We start from the raw sequence: 15,342 nt of genomic DNA on the forward strand, positions 1-15,342 counted from the left end.
TGACATAACTTAACTTAACGTTACTTAAAAATATATTTCAACATTTTGTTAATCGACGGCCAAACCGTTACCCCAATCCGATCGCGACTCTCCCGTTAGTTCTAGTAAAAGTAAAAGGTAGTTAGTAAAAGGAGGGAACATCACGGGGCTTGCCGGAGATCTCCAAGGAAAAGGTTGGTATGCAAACTTAATCAGTTCATAACAGTAAGTTAGTCCGACGTGTGAGCAGTAACGTTAGCCTGGCGCGCTAAAAATATAAGCGGGAGAATGGTATCATTGCAAAGTGGTCAGGCTAATGTCTTGTGTTTATTCCACAATACATATGGATAAGCTGTTTGTTTTATAAATATTAGAATATTTTCAAATTTCACTTACCCTGCTGGGCATGCACATAGCTGTTCCTCAAATTTGTGTGTTTCCCATTTGAATGGTCAGCGTACGAGGCGGTTGCTGCTTGCGCTGGGACCTAACGTTATGCTTTAACTAGTGATGGGCGGATGGATCCTGAAGTATCGATACTTCGATACTGACGTGGTATCAAAAAGGATCGATCCTCACATAAAAATATCGATTTTTTTTTTACCAGTAATTTTTTATTAATTTAGCACGCAATTCAGTGCCTAAAATAAGCTTCTAAGTGGAAAAATAAGCGAATGTTAGCGGATAATTGTGTAGGATAGAGCTTTTTCTCCTAGTCATCTGGATACAAGACGAAACCAATCAATCCCAGAGAGCGTTGGATGCTGGTGCTTCGCTGAGCTCACAGGCCCAGTGCGTTTGGGAAACGAAGCCTTGCTTAGATGACAGAGAAACAATCGGGAGTTATTTCGCAATAAACAAACCAAAAGTGTACATAACGGTTCAAAATGTTGACGTCAGTTAGATTTTAATGAAATTAATATTTTTATTCAACAAGGTTCGATGCATTAAATTGATCAAAAGTGACAGTCAAGGGTTTTACACTGTTAAAAAAAAATCTACTTCATATAAATGCTGTTCTTTCAACTTTGTTTATCAAATAATTCTGCATAAAATGTATCATGGTTTTCACAAAAATATGAAACTGTTTTCAACATTGATAATAATAAGAAATGTTTCCTGAGCAGCAAATCAGCATATTAAAATTAATTATCATCATGACTGGAGTAATGATGCCGAAAATTCAGCTTTGATCACATGAATAAATTAGTTTACTTTGGCATAGAAAACAGATAGACTATGTTAAATTGTAATATTACAGTTTTTACTGTATTTTTGATCAAATAAATGCAGAAGAGAATTAAAAATCTTACAGACCCCAAACTTTTGAACAGTAGGCTATAGTAGGCTAATACTATAATTAGGGTAGTTTTGTAAAAGTCACTGACTAATTACAGGCGAGTTGAGAGCACAAATCACAAAATATGTAGGCCTAGTAGTCATGAAAACATTTTCAGATTTATCATATTAATGATGCATTCACCTCATAAATCATGACACACTGCTCTAGCACAGGAAAGTGCATACAAGTTAAAGTGCATGCTTTTAAAATTAAAAAGTATTGGTATCGGTATCGATATCGGCGATACTGGCCCTGTATTTACTTGGTATCGGATCGGTACCAAAATTTGCAGTATCGCCCATCACTAGCTTTAACTTCAATTTTGATGAAATTATTCTCTAATCGTTTGTATATTATGTCGTGGATATAGCCCTCGAATGCATACTGCAGTATTGCACTCTCATATTTTCACCTGTTTGCCAAAAATGACTAATTATCTCCTTAGGAATGTCTGAAACCCGTGCATACATACTGTAATAGACGTGCCAGGCGCAAAAGCTTGACAGGCGTAGCAACAGTAACTAAGGAGGGCGGGGCTTAGCGAAGGGTCAATTGACTTTAGCAGTTTTAGAGTAAAATATATTTTGTAATATATATATATTTTATATTAAATATAAATAATTATATTTTTACATTCTATATTTTCATAAACTCAAACTTATAGGCCTATAACTTTTTTCTGTTTCACTTTTATAATTTATTTCACTTCTACAATAATCTGGCAAATGTCTTATTTTAAACAAGACCAACCATGTCTATATTCCAAAGCATTCTTGAATTACAACCATTTAAGTTTGTATGATTTTTTGTCTATGCGAAAAAAGGCAACATTATGAAGCTGCAGACTCGGAGCCTGCATCTACAGTCCCGCACCCAGAGTCCCGCATTCTCAGACCCCTCGTTTTTCGAGACAGCGCCTCCTATCAAATTGGATCGGATAAACATTTGAAGAACTTAAGCCGAAACGTGAGTATCGTCAATTTTATTCAATGATTTCTTTTTTAATCAAACTACTTTATAGCTCATCGATACACCAACATATGAATAGTTAATATTTGTGAAGATAGTTTGTAACAAAATTTGAGCCGTAACTACTACTCAAAAAAGGGGGGTGACAGTCAAAGGGTTACTACTCAAAAAAGGGGGGTGACAGTCAAAGGGTTAACCGAGGCAGCAAAACCGAAACACAAATCTAGTGACTAGACTAAGCTGTCAGGTACTGCGAAAAAATTTTTCCCGATTTTTCGACGAACTCTCTCTGACCAGTGTTGTGATGTGAAAGAAACAGACGTGAATGTATAGCCTATCCGAAGGTAAGTTTTTTAGCTTTATTAAAAAGGAAAACCTGCATCTGACCTGGAGCTTTGAACTACTAAAATCACGGCACAATATAAGCTTTTCTTGTCCGTATTTTAAAAGCAGTCGACAACTGACCAAATTATATAAATGTGTGCCTTTATCTTTCATGAGTCGCTTTGATCCTACAGTGCTATAGCCTACGTGTTATTTCTGAATTTCGTTCACACAAGTTCTAAAGTATTTTTGCCTTTTGTTCCTCACACTTGTTTTCAGGGTTTAATTTCTGTTAAAATGCTTTTTTGCTTCTTATGTGAAGTTTTATAAAAACTTGATTTGGTGATATATTTAATGCCATGATAATAAAATTAGAATTATCATGTTTATTTATTCCATACTAGTATTTATTATGAAAAAAACATGATTTAGAATACTGTACCTATAGCAAAAGAAAGATTTGTCTCTTTTATTCCTCGAAATGTTTAAAAATGTCAATGGAAATGACACTGTGGTGGAAAAGTTTTTGATGTTTTAAGGAAAATGTTAAAAATGATGTAATTTGATGCAGGTCTACAGTAGACAATTAAGTAAACTAATGAGAGAATTCTTTCCTAAATATTATCAAGACAAAAGTGCTTTTATTTGTAGAAACAGCCAAATATATAGGCAATAAAGTTCACAGTGAGGTGATTAATTTTTTGTTCTTGTTTTTCTTTCTGTTTTTAGTTTGTTTGACAGAGAATGGATATGTCTGCAAGATGCTTGTGGGAAATACAACCTGCACAAGATCTGAGTTTTGAACGGCTGTCTTGAGTCCTGCCGTCAGCTACTCTTCAGACATCAGACCATGCAGCAAACGACACCGCTACTGTGAAGGCTGAGGACATTCATGACCACTTTAAGGATTACTCTTATTCTTCCACTTTACTATGAACTTTGCTTTTGTCGATGTGCTCATACTGAATTTGAGATAAATGGGCGATGCTGTCCAATGTGTGCTCCTGGTAAGACTGATAATAAAATGTTATACCATATACTTTACATATTTTACACAATTTGTTTCTAACTTTTGATGTTTTTTTTATTTATTCTTTATCAATGTTTTTTACTACAAGTTTGTGACGTTATTACTTCAGTGATGATAATTTGCTTTATTCTGCATTAATGAATATTCTTCTGCATAAAAGCATTTGTTTGGTTAGAGAAGAAAAAAATAAATTAGAAAGTCAGTATACCATGACAGTGCATTTTGCATCACATTATTAAGTGAATTCTGTTGAAATTGAATAACAAATTTTATGTGCTGCTTTTTAGGAAACTATGTTATTTGGGACTGCACAGATGATGCCAACACAACTTGTGCTCCATGCCCTGAATCCACATTCACTGATGAACCCAACGACTTTTCAGAATGCCTTAAATGTACAGTGTGTTATTCAAGTGAGTGTTTCCCCCTTTAAATGTGTTCATCTGTAAATTAAATAGTTGTTATAATTTAATGGAGGTGATTTAGCATCTAAATAGATGCAAGCTAGTTGCTCATGGGTAACTGTTCCTACAGTAACTAATGTAATATGTTTTCTGCTGACACATTTCTATCTTAGACCTTGGGTTAAGAGTGAGTAAAGCCTGCACTCGGTCGTCAGATACTGTGTGTGAGCCACTGGAAAGATTCTTCTGCACTGAAAGAGAGAAACACTCCTGTAGACTCGCTGTGCAACACTCTGAATGCAGACCTGGACAATACATCAGACAAGCAGGTAAATGATCACATTATATAAAGATGTGACCAGGGAAAAAAGGCTTCTGGGGTGTTTGGCTCGAGGTCATGGTGCAAAGGACCCTAGGTTGATTTTACTCCGAACCATTCCTTTAAGGAAACAAGAGTGTTTAAAAAAACACACAACATATTTTTATGTAAATATGTACCTACATGTCCATTGTCTACAGGCTCTGGCTCCACAGATACAGTATGTGCTGACTGTGAAGCTGACACATATTCAGATGGCTCTTTATCATCCTGTAAACCACACACAAAGTAAGTGTTCACTTATACTGTTGGTGTGTGCTGTTGCTCATCATTTTACATCTGATCCTGGATATTATTCACAGGTGTGAAGCATTGGGACGTACTGAAATAAATCCAGGAACACAGTCGTCTGACAGTGAATGTGGAAATCTCCCTGATGTTACAGCCATTCCTGTTAGTGTTACAGTTACTGTGATAATAATTACAGTAATAAGTGTTCTTACAATCAAACTTATTCAAAAGAAGAAACGATCTCATCAGTCAGGTGAGCTTTAATCAATTTGTTCAGAACTTTTTTGTAGTATGAGATATAAAGTTGTTTTTCATATAATTTCTATGTAAATTCAGCCAAAAATAAATACAGTCATGGAGCTGGAATACTTTTTGACAATCATTCATATTTGCTACAATTAGAAAAAATTTGCTGATGCAGTGAGTAATATAATGTTGATTAAATTAATAATAATTTTGTCTCCCTTCTGTTCATACAGGAATGCAGGTATTGAAAGTTTATTTCTTTTTTCACATTAAAGAGAAAATTTGTTTTAAATAACTAAATGTATGTTTATCTGTTTTCTGTTAAAAGGAAACGGGATATAATGTCAATGAAAAAGCCAGAATGGGTAAGAGTAGTAATTCATATTGACATACAACACAGTTAATCAGCTCATGTACATGATGAGAAACTTCAGTGACATAATATTAGATTTTAATTGTGATTTATTTAACAATATGTTGGTCTTCTGTGGTTTGACTGAGAGAAAGCAATGCAAAACATTATTTGTGCCTGTGCAAGTTGGAAAGTAATGCTTTCATTCACTGTGTTTTCAGTTGTTGATGATCAGATAAATGCTGGGCTAGGAATAGCTACAGTTTCCAGACTACTCAGAATTTTCTCCACATCAGGACCAGTGCCATGCCGAACCCAAGACCCAAGTGCCATGACCTCTGTTGTTGCTGGAGAAGTCATGTGCAGCTGCTGATGGTGAGTCAACACAAAACAGCACTCTGACCCAGTAGCCATCCAGGGGTAAGTATGGTCGTGGTGGTGCAGTGCTATGTGGACAGTAGTTCAGTCATTTTATGAAAAAAGGTAGGACAAATTGCAACAGAAGCAAACTCAACTGATTTTGGATCCTCAATATGTCCTGAGATTTTTATTGCAGAGATGGGGTTTGGGACTGGGTCCGTGGGACTGTTTCTGGGGGTTCACTTTTTATTTTACCTACCTTGTCCTCTGCATTCTCCTTACCATTGTCTCCTGTTCTTCCCTCAGACTCGTCCCCCAGAAACAGCATAATTAATAAAGGCTGGTTCGAAGATACTCTATAAGCTTTAATGAACAATATCAATGAGAACAAACATATGTCAAATTCGCGTCTAGTTGGACACTTGAACATTTTGAATCCATTTCGAGGCGAAATCCTGTTCTTGTGGGAGGGGAGAGTGCTAGGCGGTTGTCTGTATGTAAGATGGCTGATGTTGATCGAGCATTCATCGAGAGAGTCACTGCTCGTATTTGCTCTGGAGAGCAGAACAGCGGCGTTATGGCAAGCCAAAGTATTCATAAACGCGTGGTCAGACGTCTGATTGCACACCGTGACGGTACGGATCCATTTGTCTGTGCGACACTTCTGTCGCGCCTCACTCGACTTTATTCCAATGGGTGACGTTAAGCGACTTTAAAGGGTTACTTCAGGATTTAGCATTAAGCTTTGTATTAGTAGAAAACCTGTAGTATTTTCGAATTATCGTGCTTTCCACCCTCATATCCCCCTGAGACGAGAGATTTATGTATTTTTTGTCTGGAAAAAATCCTCCGATGACGCAAAAATCGTCATTTTGCGTCATCGGAGGATTTTCTGGCCAGAGGCTAAAGACTACAGCCAGTAGAAGGCGTTGTTCCACATGTTATCAGCCCGCCCATAGAGGGTGGGATCTCACTCACAGAATGTACACAGTGTCAGACGTTTTTCTTTGGAAGCTAAGCTAGCAGGCTCTTGTTCTGTGGAGAAAGCTGAGTAGTAGGGGTTACCATCCTCTTTTTCCCGGACTTGTCCGGCGGGCGAGATCGTTCAAAATGTCCGGGATTCGGCTTTTGCTTTCTGCAGTCGCCATTCATTGTTTACATGCACACCTTTTGTTTCAATCTAACGGAATTCATTCCGATCGGTGAATCTGAATGTAGTGCTTACATGAATGCTAAACAAGTGATCGGTTGATGTGCGTTTTAACATTGCTAAGAAAATTCCCGCTCCTCCGTGAGAGATGCGAGACCGGTGCATCGGTCTCAGTAATGGCGCCACCGGCCTCGCGCCGTTCTCCCGCGGTCCTCAGCCTCGTCCTGCTCGCCACAGTAAACATAATGAATGGCGACTGTAGAACGCAAAAGCCGAATCCCGGACATTTTGGGCGATCTCGATATCCCGGGCAAACTCATCACGGAGACTGCGGTTCTAGAGGCGGGGCCACAGGGGCCCTGGCCCCTGCTGAAATCTGATTGGCCCCTGATTGGCCCCCATTCCTAGGGGAGGGGGGAAAAATCGATTCTTAGATGCATCGCGATGCGGACGTGGACGATTCTGAATCGATTCACAAATGTCAAAAAACGATTTCTAAAAAAAAAATATAAATTTTTTCCTAATAAAGTAATATTGACGGAATGCAAAAGGCGGAACTCTAAAGCGGACGTGCAGTGCGCGGACAGTTTGTGGCGCGCGCATAACAGAGTCGCGCACATAACAGACGCATGATGGCTGAGCGCCAAATCCAAACGGCACCCTCTTCATTAAAAGCTAACGTATGTAAAACTGGCAATTTCATTGTGACCTATTTAGTATTTTTTGTATGAGTGCTGCTTTCTGTATTGTTTAGTTTTCACCTCAGTATGCTGTAAACCGATCTGTTATACGCACGTTCTGCCCTCAACACTCACAATGTGTATCAGTGCAATGCCAGTCACACAAAGTTACATTTTGACTGTGCTCTCTGCAGATGTTCATTCACTGTATAAGCTGTTTTTGATTGTGGTATACAGCAAACATTTCAAGTCATAACTCTTTATTATTTAGTTGTGTATATTAAAGAGCGGCTTTGTATATTCAGAATATGTGCAAGTCCACAAGCATTATATGAGAGCTGCTGGTAGCCTACATAATTCTATATTTTTGAACGAAAACGGTTTTGCTACAGCAAAATGTTTTGTTTTTTTTTTTTTGTCTGAAGGATTATATTGCTCATTGGAAATAACAGGAGGATGTTGGTTAGAAGTCTATTATTAAATGCTAGAGATTCAGAATATGCTGAAGTGTGTATTAATTTACTACAAGTATGCTGCTAGTACAGGCACACCTTTATTTTCCTGTTGGTTCTTTGGTTGGGACATATGCTGGCAAATGTAACCTTACAGTTGACTTGCCAAATCACTTCCATTTGTTTTATTAATAAAATTTATATAGGAAGTATTGGAAGTAAGTTCGTTATGGGTCATCATAAATACTTGGCTTTTAAAGTACCAAGTAGTAAAAAAAAAAAAAATCGTTAATAATCAATAATCGCTACCCTCTGAATCGTAATCGTAATCGAATCGAATCGTGAGGTGCCTAGAGATTCCCACCCATCAGTCATCGACGAGCAGAGATGATTTCCACAGATGCAATTCCACCCCCAAACAATTAAAAATAATTTACTTTTTATAAGCGACGACATGATTATGAAACTTGAAAGGTGGAATTCAGAAAGAAGTGCATTGTGTCCTTTATGCACAGTATAAATGAAAAAAATCATTACAAACTTTACTGGCTCATAATTTTTTATTAGAGCGTTTGAAAAAGGAATGACTGCCGAAATGTATTTGCACCGTACTGAATAAATGATTTTGTGTGCTTGAATGTACCCTGTATTTGGCCCCTGAATGTAACAAGTGGCCCCTTAATGGCCCCTGTTACAGAAAAATCCTAGAACCGCCACTGCTAGTAGCCTAACCTTGTTTTCATCTGCGCTCTCTAACCGGTAGGCGTGGCTTGGGAGTGGCCTCCTAGGGCAGCGAAGCAAGTGCATTCTGGGAGTTGCTGTCTTTCATCCACATAAGCCAAAAATACATTTATCACAAAAATAAATGATCACATTCATCTAATCTTTCCTAACGATCCGCTAGCTGCCTGCCCCATAAGCATGCCGTCAAAAAACGTGTCTCTGTAGGCAGCCTAGGCTCTGAGATCTGCACACAAAAACAATTGGTTTCACCAACCACTCAAAACCAAAATAAAGTGTTCCAACCAATCACAGACAGGGGGAGGGTGTTGTGAGGTTTTGTGCTCGTGCACGGCTACACACGAATACCTCACAACACCCTCCCCCTGTCGGTGATTGGTCGGAACACTATTTGTTTTGGTTTTGAGTGGTTGGTGAAACCAGTTGTTTGTGTGTGCAGATCTCAGAGCCTAGGCTGCCTACAGAGACACGTTTTTTTGACGGCATGCTTATGAGGCGGGCAGCTAGCGGATCGTTAGGAAAGATTAGATGAATGTGATCATTTATTTTTGGACCTGAAATCACTGATGCAACCTTTAATGTGCCCGCAAAGCATCCCGGGAAGGCAGCGCTGCATTTGAAAAAATGCTGCACGTCAAAAAGCTGGCCAATGCCCATCTTTATGCAAATTAATCCATTGAACGTGACGCGACTATCCAATAGAAGTAGAGCACATGGAGACTGGTGGAATCATGAGCCGTTGGCTCAAAACCACGTCCATAGCAGTAAACTTTAACACCCATCAACGTACAAATGACGGGAGGCGTCGCGACACCACGCTTCAGTCGTGTCGCAAAAGTGGATCCGTACCGTGACCCATCAAAAGCGTTCGTTTCGACAGCCAAACGCACGTCCCTGACATGCTTTGGGGTCACCGAAAACGCACGGTTTTAACGCACGTTTTTGACGCTGTTTATCGTAACAGAAATGGGCGTCGAATATGTGTTTTGAGAAGGACAAAACGCGCGTTATGATCGTGTAAACAGGTAAACCAAACAGGCAGTGCAAACGTGAGTGAAGCGTCCAAACAGGCGAAAAGAACGTGCTCGTTCCCTATACTAGTGTTCTCGAAATCGCACGTCGAAAGCGTGTGCTCACTTATTGCCTTGAGTCTGTCATGCTTTTGTCCCTATATGTGGTTTAGGACTCTTGTATTATCATTAAACCCAAGCAAAACGGCATGGAATCATCGATGGCAAATTTGACAGAGGAGAGGATTATAACTGGTAAATTATTAATATCCAGTAGTTATCATTTAGGTTAAAAGAATGAAAGAAAGAAAGAAAGAAAGAAAGAAAGAAAGAAAACAGACAGTTTTGCGTATAAAAACATGAAACTTTTCATTAAAATGGTCTGATGATCCAAGATACCACATGTTTTTACCTGATAATCTAAGACAGGATAAGTCTGTTCTACATGCTAAAATAACGGAGTAAAACAAACTACCAAACCATGTTCATTATTATCTAAAGTAAATTTAAAGAGTTTTACATATTCCATCAAGACGCTAAAGATCGACCTGTTTTCAACGTTGAAAAGTCGTAATTAGACGTTGAAGATTTACTCAATTCAACGTCTAATAGATGACTTTTTGCTGGCTGGGAAAGCACTACAGCAAGAACGCTAAACCTCAGAGAAGAAAACTAGAGGTGAGAGAAGTTTGGCATATAGCCACTGTTATCTGTAGCTATAGCCAAGCTGATCAAAAATTTGGTGTATTCTATTGGTTCCAACTGAGCTTTCAAAGCTTACATCTACCTTAAAAAGTTTAGGCTGAAGACATAGCTATATTTATCCACTGTCATCCCTCCACGACCATTTTAATAAAAAAGTTTCATGTTTTCATAAAACTGTCTGTTTTCCGTGACCACAAAGTGCACATTAAGAACGCGCGCTGTTATGGGTTTGGCTGCGGATCAGTGTACAATCAGACGCCTGATCAGGCGTTTATGAATACTTTGGCTTGCCATAGCCACAGGACTTAGCCAGCGCAGCATCTCAAGAGCGGCTGCACAAGCTCTCATGACAACAATCACATGTGTTTCTTGTTTATTCTCACACCTATAGTTCCACTAATGCTCACAAATCAGTTTTTATAACAGTAAACACTAGGGGTTAGTATATAACCGTGAGACCGACAATTATAGTTGAACACCGTCATTAAATCCCTATAACCGCCAAAACCGTGTTATTAAAATTATTTTTTACAAAAAAATTTTATCATAGAGAATTAGGGTTGGGAATCGTAAGAAATTTTCCGGTTCCGGTTCCGATTCCGGTTCCGCCAAACAATTCCGGTTCCGGTTCCGGTTCCCATTCAATAAAAAATATTAAAATAACTAATAAAAAAATAGTGAAAAATGTGAAAAATCCACAATCCTTTTTGTGTTTTTTCTTATACTTGTCAAATGAGTTTAACAGACTGGTAATGTCAACAAATTCAACATATTATTAAGCAATTTTTGCAAAAAAAATAATATTTTTTCTGAAGGAAAATAAAAATGTCTGCATTCTCTAGAATAATTTGGGACCTCTCCTAGCTTATTGTATCTCCAGCAGTGGAGAATACCTCTCAGAAGGGGTAGAATATGCTTGAATGTAAGATGTGTGTAGAACAGATTATTTTTTAAATCGTTTTGAATGATTGATTCATAAAGACTTTACTTGAGCTCCCATAGAGAGAGGATGAGCACCCATGAAAGCAGTAAAATCATACACCTGTTGGGGGTCTCTAAAAATCATCAGCACCATTATTTTAAATTACAAATAAAGCACTTTTTCCTTCAGACTACTGTAGCATGACTTAAAAGATAGGACAAGATGCCAAACACATGGATCTCGCGGGATCTCGGATCGTCATCACACTACGGTACATCCTTATGCTTAAATCAAGTGATAAAAGTGCCGCTGCGATCATTGGCGCGGATACTGTGTTTGTTTGTGGCTCGCGCACAGTCTTCACTCGGGCGCGCTTCAATCCGTTCGTAAAATTACAAAACAAAATGCACACAAACGTGTCTCTGCCTGATATAGAACCACTTATAAACATAATCGGATTTGATGAAAAAAAAAAAAAAAGTTTATATGAGTGCGGATTCGAACCCAGAACCTCTGACGCGTTTAGCAAATGTTCTATCACTGGACCACTTAAGTACACGGTCGAATCTGTCGGATCTATCTATTTAGTCGCGTGAAAATTCTCACAACTCACAAATTAAACCAAATGTACTATTTAAATTGAACTGTGTAACCAACGCTTTTTTATTAAATTTGTATTATATTTACACATTTTTATATTTTTATATTACATTATTAAGCTACCGCGCCTGCTCATAGGCTACCTTTTTTTTTTTTTTTTTTTTAAGAGACCCCCACAAAGATGAAATCATAATTCGAACCCTGCTTGTTTCATTACTGGATAAATCAGCGCTCTAGCAGTTAATAAACAGAACTGCACGCGTCTTGCGGAAGAACATTGTAGCCGGAGCTACTTCTCTCTATTTATGTCTATGGCAGTCACGCAGGCACTGGGCTACTCCGCAGCGGCTGCGATCCGCCAGTCTAAAGTATAGTCCGAGTATAAACGCTTATTGCAGGCTTAACGTAGTAATTCAGGATAAGACAAAAACACGGTTTGAAAAAAAGGCATTCATGATGCACTCGCTCATTCTATACATTTTGTAAATTCTGAACACAAAGAAGTTACGGACTGCGTCTTTATGAATGTTTTGAAGCATCAGATGTAATCGATACACTCGTTATCTGAAGGCAGCGACTTTCAAAAGGTGATTTACAATATTTTGGTTGCTACCGTAGACATCAGTGTTTATACTCGAATTATAAACTTTTATCTCAGTACTTCTGTGATCATTTGAATATTTGTAACAGAAATATCGATACTGTGTGATTGTAAAGCCGTTTCATATTGACAACTGCTCTCTCTGGGTCAACAACAGCGCAAACAGATTTGAATGTTCAGGGGTGAGGTTTTTGTTATTTAGGAATAAGATCGCGTGGGTGTTTGAATCGAGATCTTTTAAAGATTAATCGTGCAGCTCTGACTGTCTTTAACTCTCTCTCTCTCTCTCTCTCTCTCTCTCTCTCTCTCTCTATGCGTTGATATTTAACGCAAAACGTATTTGAGTAGCGCGAGGGCTTTTCAGTGCATTCATTACTATTTTAATATGAGGTGAGACGTCGCTATTAAAGGATAAGCTTCCAGCACTTCCCCCACCAGAACCGTTTTCGGAACCGAAACCTAGGAATTTCACACGGTTCCGGTATTTTTTCAAAAACAGTACCGGTTCTTATGGTTCTCGGTTCCCAACCCTATAAAGAATGTTTAAATACTAATTAAAAACAATTGTTAACAGTCTGTGTCATTAATGGTCTACGTCGTTTCCAACTGTATTTGATTCTTTGCCAAGTACCAACGCAAGTTTTGTTTTGTAAATCGTCAGACATGATTTTTACCACTTCATTAAGTTTTTCATTGTAGAAAGCCTTTCTTTAAAGCGAATTTCTTTTTGTATAAATTGTATCTTAATTTTAATAAATGTTTCATCAACCAATTGCATGTATTTAATAAATAAAAAGCAAATATAGCAGACAATATAATAACCGTGACATGGAGGTGCCGGTGCGCCGCGTTCACTTGCATTGCATTGTGAACTAGAGCGCATCTCATCGTAAATGAATGAAACTCAGCAAGAATTAAATATATTTGCTGCATCCTTTCTAGAACAGACAAGTTCTTTCTTGCGGCTCGCATCAGCAGAGCATTGCATCGTCCATAGACGCAAAACAATCAGCGGATGGCGGGCGGGTGCGGCTTTGAAATTTGGTTAAAAAAAAACGTTGGTGCGGATGATGAGTTTTGTGATGTGGTTACCCCCCCCCCCCCCCCCCAAATATTACATTTATTTCACTTCAGCTGTGGTAAAGTATGCAAACACCACGTGAGCGGTCACTACGGGAACCAGAAAGTGTCCGACTTCAGGTCTCGGTTTGCAGCTCCTCCATCAAGTACCGCGAGAGCGAATAGAGAGCAGACGGCTCCTTATGATTTGAAATGATTCGTTTCATGATGTTTTATAAACAAAGTTCGGGAGGAGCACGTTCAGATAATCAATCCAATCTACTTGTCATCAAACAATTACGTCTACCCTAATCAGCATGACAAGAAGTATATATATATCCACTCTGTCAACTCACCTAACATTCCTTGACAGTTTTCCAGCATCCCTCCACCACCCCGACTCCTCACTCTTGGCTCTTTCTTCACAGCCAGGAATACGGGGGGAGTACTCTGGGTTCGGGCCGAATACCGAGCCCGGAGCCCTCTCCTCGGACAGCACGCCAAATACGCATTTATTCTATCTGACTTATTTGTAAGTGTGAACTCGTGAAAGTCTTTTTGAATGGAAGTTCCCCAAACCGGAAGTGCCACTCATAATTCAAAACGCAGTAAGCTTTTCAGGAATAAGGTGGATAGTCCTATAGGTACGTGTTATTTCTAAATTTTGTTAAAGTTCTAAAAGTTCTAAAGTTCTAAAGTGAAAGTATTTTTGCCTTTTGCTCCTCCCACTTGTTTTCATGGTTTAATTTATGTCAAAATGCTTTTTTTGCGAAGTTTTATAAAAACTTGATTTGTTGATACTTAATAAAATAAGAATAATTATGTTTATTTATTTCATACTATATTTATTATGAAAAAAAAAGATTTTTTTTAAAGACTCTGCATTTAAAATACTGTTTAGCAAATTTGTTTATTTTATTCCTTGAAATGTTTAAAAATGTCAATGGAAATGACACTGTGGTGGAAAAGTTTTTGATTTAAGGAAAATGTCAAAAATGATGGATTGATGCAGGTCTACAGTAAACAAGTAAACTAATGAGAGATTTCTTTCCTAAATATTATCAAGACAAAAGTGCTTTTATTTGAAGAAACAGTCAAATGTACTGGCAATAAAGTTCACAGTGAGGTGATTAATTTCTTGTTCTTGTTTTTGTTTCTGTTTTTAGTTTGTTTGACAGAGAATGGATATGTCTGCAAGATGCTTGTGGGAAATACAACCTGCACAAGATCTGAGTTTTGAACGGCTGTCTTGAGTCCTGCCGTCAGCTACTCTTCAGACATCAGACCATGCAGCAAACGACACCGCTACTGTGAAGGCTGAGGACATTCATGTGGCATGACCACTTTAAGGATTACTCTTCTCATTACTGTTATTGTTCCACTTTACTATGAACTTTGCTTTTGTCAATGTGCTCGTGCTGAATATGAGATAGATGAGAGATGCTGTCCAATGTGTGCTCCTGGTAAGACTGATTATAAAAAGTTATACCATATACTTTACATATTTTACACAATTTGTATCATTTCAAAGTTTCTAACTTTTGGTGTTTTTTTATTCTTTATCAATGTTTTTTTACAAGTTTGTGACATTATTACTTCAGTGATGATAATCTGCTTTATTCTGCATTAAAGAATATATTTTTTCTACATAAAAGCAATTGTTTGTTTACTTTAGAGAGAAAAAAAACTAAATTATAAAGTCAGTAGGTTATACCATGATGACAATGCATTTTGCATCACATTATTAAGTGATTTCTGTTGAAATTGAAATAGCGCATGCATCCAGTCCATGGAGTGGAATGGCAC

General features: G+C 38.1%; 1 protein-coding gene and 1 long non-coding RNA gene across 2 annotated transcripts; both read left to right on the plus strand.

The window, feature by feature from the left end:
- Positions 1–2,508: 2,508 nt before the first annotated feature.
- LOC311066423 (tumor necrosis factor receptor superfamily member 14-like) lies at positions 2,509–4,922 on the plus strand (the record flags this gene model as incomplete). The annotated part of the gene is made up of 6 exons (XM_084087608.1): positions 2,509–2,634; positions 3,344–3,621; positions 3,932–4,057; positions 4,222–4,377; positions 4,568–4,655; positions 4,730–4,922. The coding sequence occupies exons 2-6, from the start codon at positions 3,507–3,509 to the stop codon at positions 4,920–4,922; spliced, it is 678 nt and encodes a 225-aa protein (XP_083943734.1). The 5' UTR covers positions 2,509–2,634; positions 3,344–3,506.
- Positions 4,923–5,213: 291 nt separating this feature from the next.
- On the plus strand, positions 5,214–15,131 carry LOC311098432. The gene is made up of 3 exons (XR_014609473.1): positions 5,214–5,269; positions 5,478–5,631; positions 14,703–15,131. It is a non-coding gene; the product is annotated as an uncharacterized lncRNA (long non-coding RNA).
- Positions 15,132–15,342: the final 211 nt, after the last annotated feature.

This window comes from Abramis brama (assembly GCF_963993115.1).
Source record: "Abramis brama genome assembly, chromosome: 16".
Classification (NCBI taxonomy): domain Eukaryota; kingdom Metazoa; phylum Chordata; class Actinopteri; order Cypriniformes; family Leuciscidae; genus Abramis; species Abramis brama.